General features: G+C 37.3%; 1 protein-coding gene across 2 annotated transcripts in view; it reads left to right on the top strand.

Moving 5' to 3' along the window:
* The first annotated feature begins 1872 nt into the window (after nucleotides 1-1872).
* THOC1 (THO complex subunit 1) overlaps nucleotides 1873-14093 on the top strand; it is a 54746-nt gene continuing 42525 nt past the window's right edge. The window contains exons 1-7 of one of the 2 annotated variants that reach the window (XM_081801541.1): nucleotides 1873-2030; nucleotides 4184-4257; nucleotides 4351-4411; nucleotides 5601-5667; nucleotides 9067-9185; nucleotides 9627-9675; nucleotides 10074-10169. In XM_081801541.1, the coding sequence (XP_081657667.1) occupies nucleotides 1977-2030; nucleotides 4184-4257; nucleotides 4351-4411; nucleotides 5601-5667; nucleotides 9067-9185; nucleotides 9627-9675; nucleotides 10074-10169 (520 nt within the window). In that variant the 5' untranslated portion in view covers nucleotides 1873-1976. The remainder of the gene's footprint in view (nucleotides 2031-4183; nucleotides 4258-4350; nucleotides 4412-5600; nucleotides 5668-9066; nucleotides 9186-9626; nucleotides 9676-10073; nucleotides 10170-14093) is intronic. The other variant, XM_081801542.1, reaches the window with a different exon arrangement.

Raw genomic sequence — 14093 nt, 5'->3', positions numbered from 1 at the left:
AAAAAGCCATTTTTAAAAAAGATTTTATTTATTTATTTGACAGAGAGAGAGAGCACAAGCAGGGGGAGCAGCAGAGGGAGAGGAAGAAGTAGGCTTTCCGCAGAGCAGGGAGCCCGATGTAGGGCTCAATTCCAGGACCCTGGGATCAAAGGCAAACGCTGAACTGACTGAGCCACCCAGGTGCCCCCTATAAAAGCCATTTTTAAACCCTTAAAATTCTTTGGTTTCAAACATTAATACAATCTAGTTCCAGCTTGACTCTTCAGCCCTATTGCTGTGCAGAACCCAATGTTATAGTCAAAATAAATGGCTATTTTTCATTGTGCCTTCTCCCTTCCACACTTTTGCTCATACCATTCCTTCCATTGGGAAGGTTTCTCCTATTCACTCTTTGCTACTCCTACCTACGTCTATTGGAATCCTTCAAGGTCCAGCTTATAGTCTGTCTTCTCCACAAAGGTTCCTTGACCACCACATATGGTATTGATTCTCTTTTGATCACTTATAGCAGCTATTATCTAAATTACTCATGATAGAAATTGTATACCATAGTTATTTCTTTTAGGTCAACTAGAGTTCCTCAAAAAAGAATTAAGCTATATTATTCTGTTCATTCAATCATTTGTTCAAATATTTATTACTCATTCACCAAATATTGTCCACTGTGTACAAAGTGCCTAAGAGATGTTTGCTGAATAAACAAAATTCTAAGTCACTGGGATTTAGTGAATGAGTCAAGAAACTCCAGCTCTTCTTATGTTTGGATTCTTGTAAAAAAGAGAAATTTATTTACCTCTCAGGTCTTAGTTGTGCTCCAGATAGTTAATAATCATCTGTAATATAATAATGATCCTATTACATCAGCTACCTGTTAAATCAATTAATACCAGGTTTTTCAGCCAATTTGGAGTTTAAGTCCTACAAACTTGAATGATTCTGTTAATTCTAAAGAAGACTGTAATGCTTCAAGTAGCCACCATTGTTCACAATTCCCACTTAAGGGCAAGACTAGGCAAAGTTATCTTTTGTTTAAACTTCCTGTATTCTCGTTAGATGTCAACGAAGAGAGAAGGTACACATGGAAGGGAATAAGAGCGTTTAGGTCAGTGCTGCTTTCTCCGCAGCATAATTCCAACTGAGAAAGTTACTGCCTCTTGGCTTTTCGTTGGTCAAGCCTCTCCAGTCAGGAGACAAGGGAGGAAGTTGCTAAGAAGAGGATTTTGCAACGGGTGCCTCTACCCTGGACGCAGTGCCACCCATTTTCAAACGAGCGCCGAGTACTGCATTCCTCTTCGGTCTTTCTTTCAGCAGAGGCTTCTATGTGCAGCAAAGTTAACGGATACTAAGATATTGATAATGATACTCATATTCCCAGAGAAGCTACATTTGCTTTATTTCATTCGCGCTTTTCGGCTGTCCTGTGAAACCGGCATTATTTCTATTTCACAGAAGAGAGAACTGCTTAAGCTACAGAGCCCAGTGAACTACAGGGTCCATGAACTACTCAGCAAGGCGGTAGCTAAGACCACTCCCTCGGGGAGAATGACTGAAGTCACGGGCACTGCCAACACTTCCCCAGCGTGGGGCACTTACAGGTAACCCACCTGCCCTGGATTTCCAGGCAGGTTACCTTCCCGCGCGACTCAGTAAGCCTTACTAGCCGTCATTCACCCGGCTTCCCCAAAGCAGGAAAATCACGCCTATTCCCCGCCAGGCAGCACCGAGCTTACAGGGCGAGGACGCCCATAAGCTGTCACCCCTACGGTTCTCCACGAATCCGGACTGAGCGTGGTGTGGCTGAGTCAGCCTTCCAACGCCGGGCTGAACTCTCACCACAGTAGCTCCCAGCGGCCAGCGGGCCCACGTCTTGACTCACAGGCCGCTCTAGCCGCGCACGGAGACGGCAATCTCGTTGCTCCCGCTTGACGTCATCGGCGGGCGCCGCAGCGTGGTGGCGGGCACGCGCCGCCGAGAAGATGTCTCCGATGCCGCCGCTCTTCAGTTTGCCCGAAGCGCGGACGCGGTTTACGGTGAGTGGACGGTGGGAGGGTGGGACCCTAACCCGGCTCGATCTTTTTCCTCCTCTCCCTGAAAATACTCGAATTTTGCCCTGTGGTAAAGTGGGAACTGAGGTGTGTACGCCGCGATGTCGGTTCCCGGCCCCGTCGGGGTCTGGGAGGTGGGAAAGACGCATTACTTGCCTCTTCCGTGGGTCCTTTGCTGTCCGCCGCCGTCCTTCTGCCCGCAGGTCTCTGAACCCGGCGTTCTGGGCGCTTTTGTGGCCCGCGTGGAGGACTCATCCGCAGACAACCTCCGGTGCGGTCGAGCTCTTCTGCAGTGCTCGCTTGCCAGACAGGTGTCTCCAAAATTGCTTAAGGGTGAGGGCGCGAGTGGTTTTAGCCCAGAGAACTGGCGCCCGCTCCGCCTCCTTAGCTGCCAGGTGATAGTTCCGGCCGCTTATTCACCACCCTTTAACCCTTGGTGTCTCACTCCTAAGAGATTAACAAGGAGATAATAAGTAGGAAAAGGCAAACAGAGATCAGCCTGGGAATTGTTGTCGGATGTCATTTTATTCATACACAATGAGGAAGAGTAGTTTGAGCATTTGGGAAACGCCTTAGAGAGCGTTTTCATGTTACCTTACTTAACTCTTAGAATAGCACAGTGAAGTAGGCAAAGTTCTGTTAACACTGGTAGATGAGATAGAACTTGAGACCACACCCCCCCCCCCAGAAGTAAGATGATGTACTTCGCTGGTGTTTCTGACTTCAGACCCAGTATTCTTTTTATGTTGCCCATCAGAGCATGAAGAACCCAGTTTTAAGTTGTTTGCCTATATTTGTTTTTAGCATTTGCGCCAGTATTTCAAGTCATGATTCAACTGCTCAGATATTTAACTGTGCTTACCTACTTCTAGTAACGCCAGAATAAAAAGTTTTCTTGTGTGCACGTTTTTTATCCCATACAATGAGGGTTTGTTTGTTAATCAGGTTTTATGTTGTTTATGTCTTTAGAGTCGTTTTCTTTCTGTAATCCCTGGTGCTCTGAAATTCTGCTAAGAGTACCTGTTAGAAATATCCAATATCATATTAGTCCCGGATGGGACCATTTAATTTGAGATCATCTGGTGCAGTGCTTCTTAAGGTTCAGTGTGCAGTGGAATCATTTGGAGATTCTGGTTCAGTAGGTCTGGAATGGAGCCTGAAAGTCTGCATTTCTAACAAGTTCCCAGGTGATGCCACTGTTGCTGTTAGTAATAAGCATCTACAACAGCCCCCTTATTTAAGAGGAAATTGAAGCACAAAGAGATAAAGAGATATGCCCAAGAGTATACTGTCTACTCTTGGCAGAGTCAGGAGTGGACATTTCCAGTGTAAATCAAACTCCTGGGGGTAATGAGATAACTTTCCAAGTGTATGTGAATTTCCACAGAATGAATGACTTTGCAATATTTTTGTCTTTCATATTTTTTTAAGGTTTTATTTTTAAATAATCTCTACATCCAAAGTGGGCTTAAACTTACAATCCCAACATCAAGCATCACATGCTCTACCTACTGAGCCAAAATCCCTTTTTATTGTTTTGGCTTTGAATTATGACTAAGACAATTAACAAGTATTCAGTATTGACTATGTGTCAGGGACTGGGCTGAGCAAACTAGAGAATGTGGGGCTTGAGATGGGTCTTAAAGAATGGATAGAATTTGCATGAGCCAGTGGGAAGAACGGTGAGTAAATACACTAGAGTGAGCTTGATAGAAAATAATGAAAAAAATAGCTAGACCTTAGTGGAGACTATGTTAGGCGGTTGTGGGAAATAAGGTTGGATAGACTGAGGGAGATAACATTAAGGACCTTGAGAAGGGGCTATGAAATTTTAAAACCAAAGCCTGTAAATAAGGAGCCATTTGGAGATTTAAAAAAAAAAAAAAAAAAGGCAGAATACTCTCATGAATGTGATATTTAAAGAAATGGTAGGAGGGAAAGCCTGGAATGAGAAAGTCTAGTTGGCAAGCTCTTGTCAAGTTTAAAGTGATTAGGGTCTGTATCATTTCATGGCATTTGAATAAGAATTACTGATGTAATGACTGATAGGTAATTTTTTCCAAGTATAAGCATTTCCAGTTGGACATAATATTGATGAGTGATGTCTTTCCACATACATGCTATTTTTATTTTTCTAGAAGTCTACCAGAGAGGCCCTGAACAACAAAAATATCAAGCCATTGTTGAGTACCTTCAGCCAATTACCTGGCAGGTAAGGCATTGATATCCATGAAATACACTTGCCGAGATCTTTATACTTACCTTGAGCTGTTTAAAAAATGCAGGTGTCTTTTGTTTTTAATAGTGAAAATGAAAAAAAATGTACCCTTGATCAAGCTTTCAGAGGTGTTCTAGAAGAAGAAATTGTAAGTATGTTTTTCTTTATTGTTAAAATTTTGCTGCTAAATTAATCAATGTTATTTTTTAAATTGCTTTTATTCTCAGAATGGATAGTTAAACAAGATTATTTTTTCTATAGTGAGCTTGCTACTTTGTGAAAGCTGACTTGATCATAGTATAGGAGTTATGTAATAGTTAAGGATTTTGACAGCCCAAGTGCAATTTAAGGGTTTGGTTTAACGAATGAGCTCTCTCCCCAAGTGAATATAAGAAAAGTTGATATGAGATTTTCCTGAGCCAGAACTAGAATTTGAAGGTGGGCCCTCTCACATTGCTCTATAAACAGTGACCCACCTTTGGTAGCATGAAAGGTCTAGCCAAGAATGTTCAGCATGGGAACTGGATTCCATGCCCTCATTTTCCTGTGGCAACCTCATCAGTTAGTATACAAAAATAACCAAAGCCTATCCAACTTCAGTAGAAAAATTTAACCTAAACGTGAAAACTCTGAATTTATTTACCATTAGTGGGGCACCCAAAGGAAGGAAAAACTTTCAGCAGTTTATTCTTGGTCAAGTGAAGGTTGTGTCCCAAGAAGCTAGATCCTTTTTTAATGGCCATAATACAGTGTCCTTTCTTTTGAACAATTCTCTATCAAAACTCATTTTTTTCCTCTTCTTCGGCAAGTTACTTTGCTTTTCTGAGCCTCAGTTTCCTTCGTAAGAGGGAATATAACATTCTTTCAAGGTTGTATAAAACAACACATAATGAACACTCAAAAAATGCTAGTTTCTATAATGTTATGGAATCTAAGCACTACCTCCTCTATTAAAACCCTCAGACACTTTGATGCACCAGTACAATTAATTCCCCTGGCCCTCCCTTTGCCCTGTGCCATTGATTTCAGTTATGGCCCCAGTGCTTCTGTACTTGATTAGCTTGTAGCCATAATCATGCTAATGTAACCATCTTCCTAAGACCATTGGATTTTAAGTGAATCACCCCCTTATTTACTTGATCTATTTTAACAATTAATGATTCTATTAATATTGTTCATTTTTTGTATTTTCATCTTAAAAAGTAATTTTATTTTCTATAAGAAATACGTTTATCTTAGATTTCTGATACTTTAATGTCAGAGGACATGTTTTTATTGTTAGCAAACTAGTCTGGACTCTGGCCCCTAAATTAAATTGTTTTCTCCTCTGTTGGTAGATAAATCACTCATCATGTGAAAACGTTTTAGCTATTATTTCTCTTGCTATTGGGGGCGTAACTGAAGGTAAGTACAGTGTTGTTTTTCTAAAGTAATCATGGACATGACATGCTTTATTTAAAAGTTATTCTCTCTGTACCTCTCCATCTATTTGATTTTGTTCATTTTTCAAATTCTGCCTACCACCTTTGCCAAGAAGTTGTCCCCATGAAATTAGCTCACACTCCTCGTCTCTAGTATGCAGCACACATTTTGGCACTTTGTTTGTTCTCCAGTTGTTTCATTCATTCAGTAAATATTTATTGAGCATCTACTATGTGCCTGGTACTGAGGTAGGACTAAAAGATTCGGTGGTAAAGAAAACATATCCCTGCCCATAAGGAGCCTAGTGGCTAATGGAGGAAACAGATGTGTACATTTTTTACTGTGGTATAATTACTGTGAAGTGGGAATGAAGTGTAGTTGAAGTGACTCTCTCAACTCTGAAGGAATCAGGAAGGTCTTAGAAGGGAAGCTGTAACAGGAGCTGGGATGTGAGGGATGATGGATTTGTCAGGCAGAAAGAGAAAGGAATACATAGCTATGTAAAGGCAAGTTCAGCCTGGCTAAAGAGTTGCATGGAGCAGAGGGGTGAGAGGATGATGACAATGGTGAGGAAGGAAGTAGGAGAGGTAGCTTAGGGTCATTTGTAAAGGGCTTTGTATACCATGCTAACAGGGAGCTATGAAAGAGGAGTTGGACTGAGAGAGACTGCTGGCAGGAAAACAGGTAGGGGACTGTTAAAATGGGGGCAGTGGCAGTGGGGGCTAGTTTCAAGACTAAAAAAGGCATATAGGAAGTACACAGTGCCTAACACATAGTAGGAGCTCATTAAATATTTGCATAAAGAAACAGTGAAAAACTAGTTCATCAGTACTCTTTAACAAATTTAGTTGAAATACTCATTAATTCAGGTAATTTATGTGAAAAGTGCCTTTTAATCTGCAAAGCATTACTTACATATTTATTTTGATACCTATTCCTACAGAAACTAGAACATTCAAGGTAAAAGTGGTCTGCTAGTTTAGCAGCAAGCTATTCTGTGAACTTAAGCATAATTCATAAATTCTAACTTCACATTTAAACTTTTATACAAGATGTTCATTCATTCAGCATACTTGAATGAGTTCTGCAGCAGAGTGTTCCTTGCCCAATTTCTGTCAAACAGCAGTCTGCTTAGTTCATTGATTACCTTGATGTATTACTCTTGTAGACTGGTAATATTTTTAACTCTTGAAGTTGTACAAAGTCTATTTTTAGAACTTTTACTTTATTTGAGAAAGATAAGGACTTACGATAAAAGCTTAGATGCTTTTTTATTTTAATTGGATGGGGAAAAGTCCTGTCCTTCTGGAGAGAGATTATTATTGTATTCTTTATGTGACATGTTTTCAAATTATCCATAAATATGTTTTGTTAAATTCAACTCAGCAGATATTTATTGAGCTTCTGTTTAGTGTCAGACACTTTACCGGTTAAAAAGTACAAAAATGCCTGCCCTTAGAAAGCTCGTAGTCTACATAAAAATAAACAAGCTATGGTAAATGCTATAATTTATTTATACTGTGCTTCAGAAGCATAGATGGGGTGGCCTGTTCAAAGGCATCAGGAGTTTTTTAGATGCACTGATATTTACTGTGTGCTTTGAAAGATGGAGCAGGAATTTGCCACATGATAGGAGAAAGACTAGGTAGGTAGAAAAAGGCATTGTATACAAAACCATAGAAGTATCAACATAGCAAGGTGCTTGGGAACTGAAGAGAGAGTATCTGTGGACAAGGTTAAGGTGAAGCAAAGACGGCATTCAGAGGCTGGGGCACAGGTTGTGAAAAATGCTGGGAGATCACAGTATAGTCCAGTTCATCAGAATTACCAGTGAATCTCTGTTTTTAAATGAGATTGCAAAACCTTAGCTTAGTTTTACTGAATCAGAATCTTTGGGAGTGGAATCTAGGTAATTCTTAATTTCTATAATTGTGAGTTAACTTATATCAAACTATGTTGCAACTACAGGCAGGGAGTATGCCTCGCAAATCTTTTAGGTGTACAGGGCATATAGTATCTCAGGACCTTAAGTGGTGAGGGACTTCAGCAGTTGTCTAGCCTGGTCTCATCTCTGGTTATCCTGTCCCGCCTCTGTAATGTTCCTGGCAGGTGGTCATCCAGCATCTATGCCGATTGGATGGGGCTTACTGTTTTGATTTCTATTAGATAGTCTTGTCAGCTTTCCCTTGTATGGAGTTAAAATCTGCTTCCTTATGCCACCCACTGGTTCTTGGCAATTTCCCTCATATCACATTCCAGATGTGATCATACCAGTGCAGAGTAGAGCTGAATATATTCTTTTTTTGAACATACTATATTAACTGCAGTGTTTGGGGCTTACAGTGCTCCCTAGATACTTTCTTTGCGTGCAAGGCTTAAAAGGCTACTTTTCTTAAACACTTAACCAAGTGTTACTGTTACCTTAAAATAGAAGGAAGAATGAGCAGGGAGATGAATGTATGTTTAGCTAGTCCAAATGACCTTTTCTTTAAAAAATGTTTTAATTTATTGCTTTAGTTAAGTAACATTGAATTTTGAAATAAACGACTTTTTACTATACCATTCTCTCCCCTGAAACGATGCTTTTATTTTAAATGTTTAATAGTTGAAATTAGTATAAAACTTTTTTATCTTTTTTGAAGGTAAATCACAAAGATATTTAGCAACATTATGAAACATTTGGAAATGAGCAAAAGGGAGAATACTACTCATTAATTCCTCTACTTTAAAAAACTACCATTCATTTTGGTATATGTTTTTTGTTTCTCTAGTCTTTTTAAAAACTTTTATTGTTGTAACCGTAATAACGTACAGTTTTGAATCCTGCCTTTTTCACCTAACATTATATCATAAGCATTTTCCAAGTTATTATAGTCGTCATAACCATCGTTTTTAATTGGCTGCATTATATTCTTTTGAATAGCTTAGTGGTGAAGAAAACAGACTGTGGAGCCAGACTGCCTGGGTTCGTATCCCAGCTCTACCACTTACTGGCTCTATGGCCTTGGGCAAGTTATTTAACTTCTCTGTGTCTCAGTTTTCCCATTCTATAAACTGGAGGTAATATTATCTACCTCATAGGGTTATAAGGATTAAATGTGTTAGTATACGTAAAGCACTTAGTGTGCCTGACATATAGTAAATGCTCTAGAAGTGTTATCAAGAATTATCATCATCATTATTATTGAGTGCACATACCAAAAATTACTTAAGTATGTCCCATTTGGGGACTTTTAGGTTGCTTCCATTTCTTGTCTCTTAAAAATTTGTTAGGAGTGACTAAGTATATTGTTAAGATATTCTTCAGAATTATTTTGCATGGGCTATTTTACTGTACAGTTTTTTTTTAAACTTTTAAATTGGCTTGTGCTCCACTTGAAGGTATTTGTACCGCATCTACACCTTTTGTATTATTGGGAGATGTTTTGGATTGTCTTCCTTTGGATCAATGTGACACAATATTCACTTTTGTGGAAAAAAATGTTGCTACTTGGAAATCAGTAAGTGCCTTAGTTTCTTTTTCTGCTAACATTATGTTTCTGTCGATCCAGAGTTCAGAAGATAGTTTTTTTTTTTTTTTTTTGCTTATATTTTAGTACTGCTGACTGCCAAAAAGTTTGTCCTTCTGAGGGAATTATACTGCTATCTTGAGGGGACCAAGTAAGAGTCATGGTGTAGAAAAAGTTGAAGTGCAGAATTTGAGTAGTAACAACTAATTTGAAAATGCACACTTTCACATGTTTAAAACAGTTACTTAGTATCATGTTTTGTTATATATGTGAACATATACTTAATTGAAAATGCTATTTGTGGGGGAAATAGTGAAAAGTGGCATAGTAGACTCAGTGCATGTCAGTGTTCTTTAATGTCTTACTTGCTGTGACTTATTGAAGAATGCAACAACTTCTGAACACTAGTGATAATTTCTGTCTTAATTTCAGAACACATTCTATTCTGCTGGGAAAAATTATTTACTACGTATGTGCAATGGTAAGTAATTCAATTGTAAATGATTTTTTTTTAAAACAAATGTGGCTAGTAAAACAGGTGGTTGAGTTAAACACAAGTGATAAAATTTTAAAAATAGATTAGTATCTTCATTTTTAAATAACATACTCATTTATTAAAACTGATCATTCACTTTAAATTAAACTTCCTGTTCTGGGTATAAACATAAAACCAAAAAAAAATTCAGTGAAGTTTTTCTTGCTCATGCTAAATTGGTTTTATTCCTAATTTTTTTGATGCTTTTTTGGAATAATAGTTTCTACTCCAATTTTGAGAACTGCTTTAGGGAAATACTCTTGACAGACTGATTAACAAATTTGGGTATAGTTGTAATAAACGTAGAATGATTTCCTATAACCTTCATTTCCATATATTGTTAGATCTCTTGAGAAGATTATCAAAATCCCAGAATACAGTCTTCTGTGGACGAATTCAACTCTTTTTGGCCAGGCTTTTCCCTTTATCTGAGAAATCAGGTAAGTTTTTATACATTAAATAAATGCTTTGAAGGAAAATATTTTTCAGTTTTTAATGGATTAGAAGTTGCTCTGATGATAACAAGAAAAATGGCTCTATGGCCTTGGGCAAGTTATTTAACTTCTCTGTGTCTCAGTTTTCCCATTCTATAAACTGGAGGTAATATTATCTACCTCATAGGGTTATAAGGATTAAATGTGTTAGTATATGTAAAGCACTTAATGTGCCGGACATCGAGTAAATGCTCTAGAAGTGTTACCAAGAATTATCATCATCATTATTATTGAGTTCTATAAAGTTGAAAGCATAGAAAATTGTCGCTTTATTTTCTTTTATTGGTTAATAGTTATACTGTTGCTAATGTATAATACAGGTAACCCTTAAAGTCATTGATTTTTTTTTTGGAAGTATAGTTGACATATATTAGTTTCAGATGTACAACATAGTAATTTGACAGTTGGTTCTTTAAGTTCCAAGCTTATTAATAATAAAAATGTGTAGTTGAATCACACATATGTAGATATGAACTATCATGCCTGTATTTCATTTTATAATGTAGGCCAATTTTTCTGCTTCCATTTTCTCCTTCACAGTCACTACTGTTTAGGTACATTTATTTCCTTTCATTGCTTTTACCATTTTTTATTGTGAAATATAACATTCATATAGAAAAGTGCATAAAATAAATGTAGACTATAATTCCGAATTAAATCCTTGTGTAACCACTGTCGAACTTCAGAAATGGAATATAACCAGTTCTCCAGAGCCCTCCACATTCTGTTCACATATGCCAGATTTTAATTCCTCTTTCCTTCAGTCTTCTTTCCTTAATATCAGGCTAATATACCACCTACTTCATATGTTGTTGTGAGGATTAAATGAATTAAAATACATGAATAGCTTACAACAGTGCCTGCATGTAGTGAGACCCATAGTATATGATGGCTGTGGTTTCTGTGTGTTTTCTTTTTTGTCGTACTAGATCTGTGGGGTTTTTTCTTTCCTACTTAATGTGATCAAGATTAATTTAGATTTCTAAGTTATTTACTGCTTGTATTTCTGACCTTCTAGTTGTGAAAAATTTCCCCTTTAGACTTTTCTTTAGTGCAGGTCTATGTTTTGTCTGAAAATCTTTATTCTTGAAGAATGATTTCAATAGGTAAAAGATTCTAGGTTGGCACTAGATAGAGGATTTCATCATGTGTGAGATAATCATTACTCTGCCTTCTGTCTTCCATTGTTCTCTAGACAACACAAATATCAGTCTAACTTCTTTGAAGATAATCTAGATTTTTTTTTCTCTCTTTGGTCTTAAGATTTTTTTCTCTGTTTTAGGTTTTTGGTTGTTTTTTTTTTTCCAGTTGTACTATGATGTATCTTACTGTGGATTTCTTTATCGTGTTTGAGATTTGTGGGAATCTTAAATCTGTGGATTAGTGTCTTTCATCCAGTTTGTAAAAATTTTAGCCATTATTTCATCAAATATTGTGTATACCTCTTTCTTTTCTTTCTGGAACTCTGGTAAACATTATGATACCTTGTCCCTGTGTCCTCTGTCTCTTATTCTTTCTGTGTTTTCATCTATTTATCTCTAGCTGTCGCATTCTGAATAATTTCTTCAGAATAGTTTTCCAGTTCACTATCTTTCTTAAGCTATGAATGATCAGCTGCTAAATGAGTTTTTAATTTTAGTTTTTATTGTTATTATTGTATTTTATTTTTCACTTGTTGAAGGTCTTTTTTAAGTGTGCTATGTCACTTTCTAGTTTCTTATTCCCTGCTCATGTTTTCAAACTTGTGCTTTAGTTTTTTAACCAGGATAAGCATTGTTATGGATCTGATCATTCCAGTACCTTAAGTCTTTGTGGGTTTGTTTCTACTGTTCCTCAGGATGTCTTATCTGTTTGTGTATCTGGCTAGTTTTGGGTGTTATATTTGAGAAAATATTGAGGGATTAGTTTTGAGGCCTAGGATAGATACTTTTCTCCAGATAGAGTTTTCATTGCTCCTGCCAGGCACCTATAGAAGGTGGCTATCACCAGTCCGGGGTTACCTTAATTCAGCCCAGTTTAAGGCCTGTTATTCCTTCGAACATTGAGAAGACTTGGCGCTGAACTATAATTTGGTTTATTTTAATCTGAGGGTTATAGCCCTATAGGTTCTCAGCCTTGAAGATGGTTGGGGTGGGATTTATTAGATTCCCCACCTTTTGGGGGCCCAGATTTATTTTATAATTCTAGCTTCAGGAAGCTACGAAAAGGCTAGCTCAATTTTACAACTGATTCTTCTGTTTGGCAGATGTACTCAAGACAGAAGTGGCTTTAAGTATTGATGCATTGCTTATCTTACTTGCCTTCTGCATGTTTGCCACATATCCCTTACTTTCTTGTCAGCTCTTTACTGTTTTAAAAAAAAAAAAACAAAAAAACATTTTTTTACTTCATTGCCTAGAACAGCACTGTGAACATGGTTGATACCCTGTATATATCATTGCCTAATCTAAGGTCACAAAGATTTATTCTTGTGTTTTCTTATAAGAGATTTAGCTCTGTGGTCCATTTTGAGTTAATTTTTGTGTATGGTGTGAGGTGGGAGTCCAGTTTCATTCTTTTGTGTGTTAATACCCAGTTGTCCCTGCATCATTTGTTGAAAAAACTATTCTTTCCCCATTGAATTGGCATCTTACCTTGATGCCTTCAAAATACCAGGGTCAGTGGAACCTTAGGGTGTTGGCACTAACTCTTCCCTCTGTAAACCTTTTTGTTCTTTTTTTGTCATACTACTGACTTTTGCTGTTAGTCTCAATTTTACTTCCTTAGGGAGCCTCTCTTTCAGCATCTAATCTAAACCTGCTACCACAGTCACCATTATCACCATCTGATTTCAAATCTCTTCTTAGCATTTAACACCATCTGGCATTTTCAGTGTGTTCGTGTTGTTTACTTCTTTGTTCTCTGTGCCTAGAACAATGCGAGACACCTAGTTGCCATTTAAATCTGTGATAAATGAAGACTGTGTTTTGTGAAACAAGTGTGCCCCCTCCTAATTACTAATTTGTAGTTTCTTTTCTGGAAGTTGTAGAAGACTTAAGAACAAGATTTCAATTCTCAGCCTTTTTTTTTTTTCCCTTGTTATCTCCAGCTTCCACTCTCATCCTTTTCTTTTCTTTTTTTTTTTTTACATTGTATAATCCAAATGTGGTTGTGATATGGCCTTCTTATAAAATGTAGCTGGATTTGGAATGTTAATTTTTTTTTAAGGATATGTGAATTTCAGGAAAGAGAGTAGCCTGTAAATTTCCTTCCCTATAATGATCTTGTTAGACTTTTATAGCAAATTAAACTACTTTCATAAGGGGCATCTGGGTGGCTCCGTCGTTAAGCGTCTGCCTTCGGCTCAGGTCATGATCCCAGGGTCCTGGGATCAAGCCCCACATTGCTTCTCCCTCTTCCAATCCCCCTGCTTGTGTTCCCTCTCTCAGTGTCTCTCTCTCTCTGTCAAATAAATAAATAAAATCTTTAAAATAAAATAAACTACTTTCATAAAATGAATTGAAAGTTTTCACATTTTTCTTCTTTTCTGGAAGAGTTGGAGTAATTGTTATTCTTTCTTTCTTGAATGTTTGGTAGAATTTACGAGTGAAACAGCCACAATAAAGTTTTGTGGCTATGGATTTGATTTATGCAACAGATTTGGAACTATTCACACTTTTCATTTTTTCTTGAGACAGTTTTGATAACTTTTTGCCCTGGGAATTTGTGAATGTTGTCTAAAATTTCAAATGTATGTTATTTATAGCTTTTTTTTCCTTTCTATTTTTTTTTTAATTGAAGTATAATTAACATAGTGTTTTGTTAGTTTCAAGTGTATGATATAATGATTCAGGAATTCTGTTACCCAGTGCTCATCAAGATAAGTGTACT

Source organism: Leptonychotes weddellii, chromosome 13, assembly GCF_054177405.1.
Source record: "Leptonychotes weddellii isolate Sample4059 chromosome 13, ASM5417740v2, whole genome shotgun sequence".
NCBI classification, from domain to species: Eukaryota; Metazoa; Chordata; class Mammalia; order Carnivora; family Phocidae; genus Leptonychotes; species Leptonychotes weddellii.
This window is presented reverse-complemented; position numbering and strand designations above follow the sequence as displayed.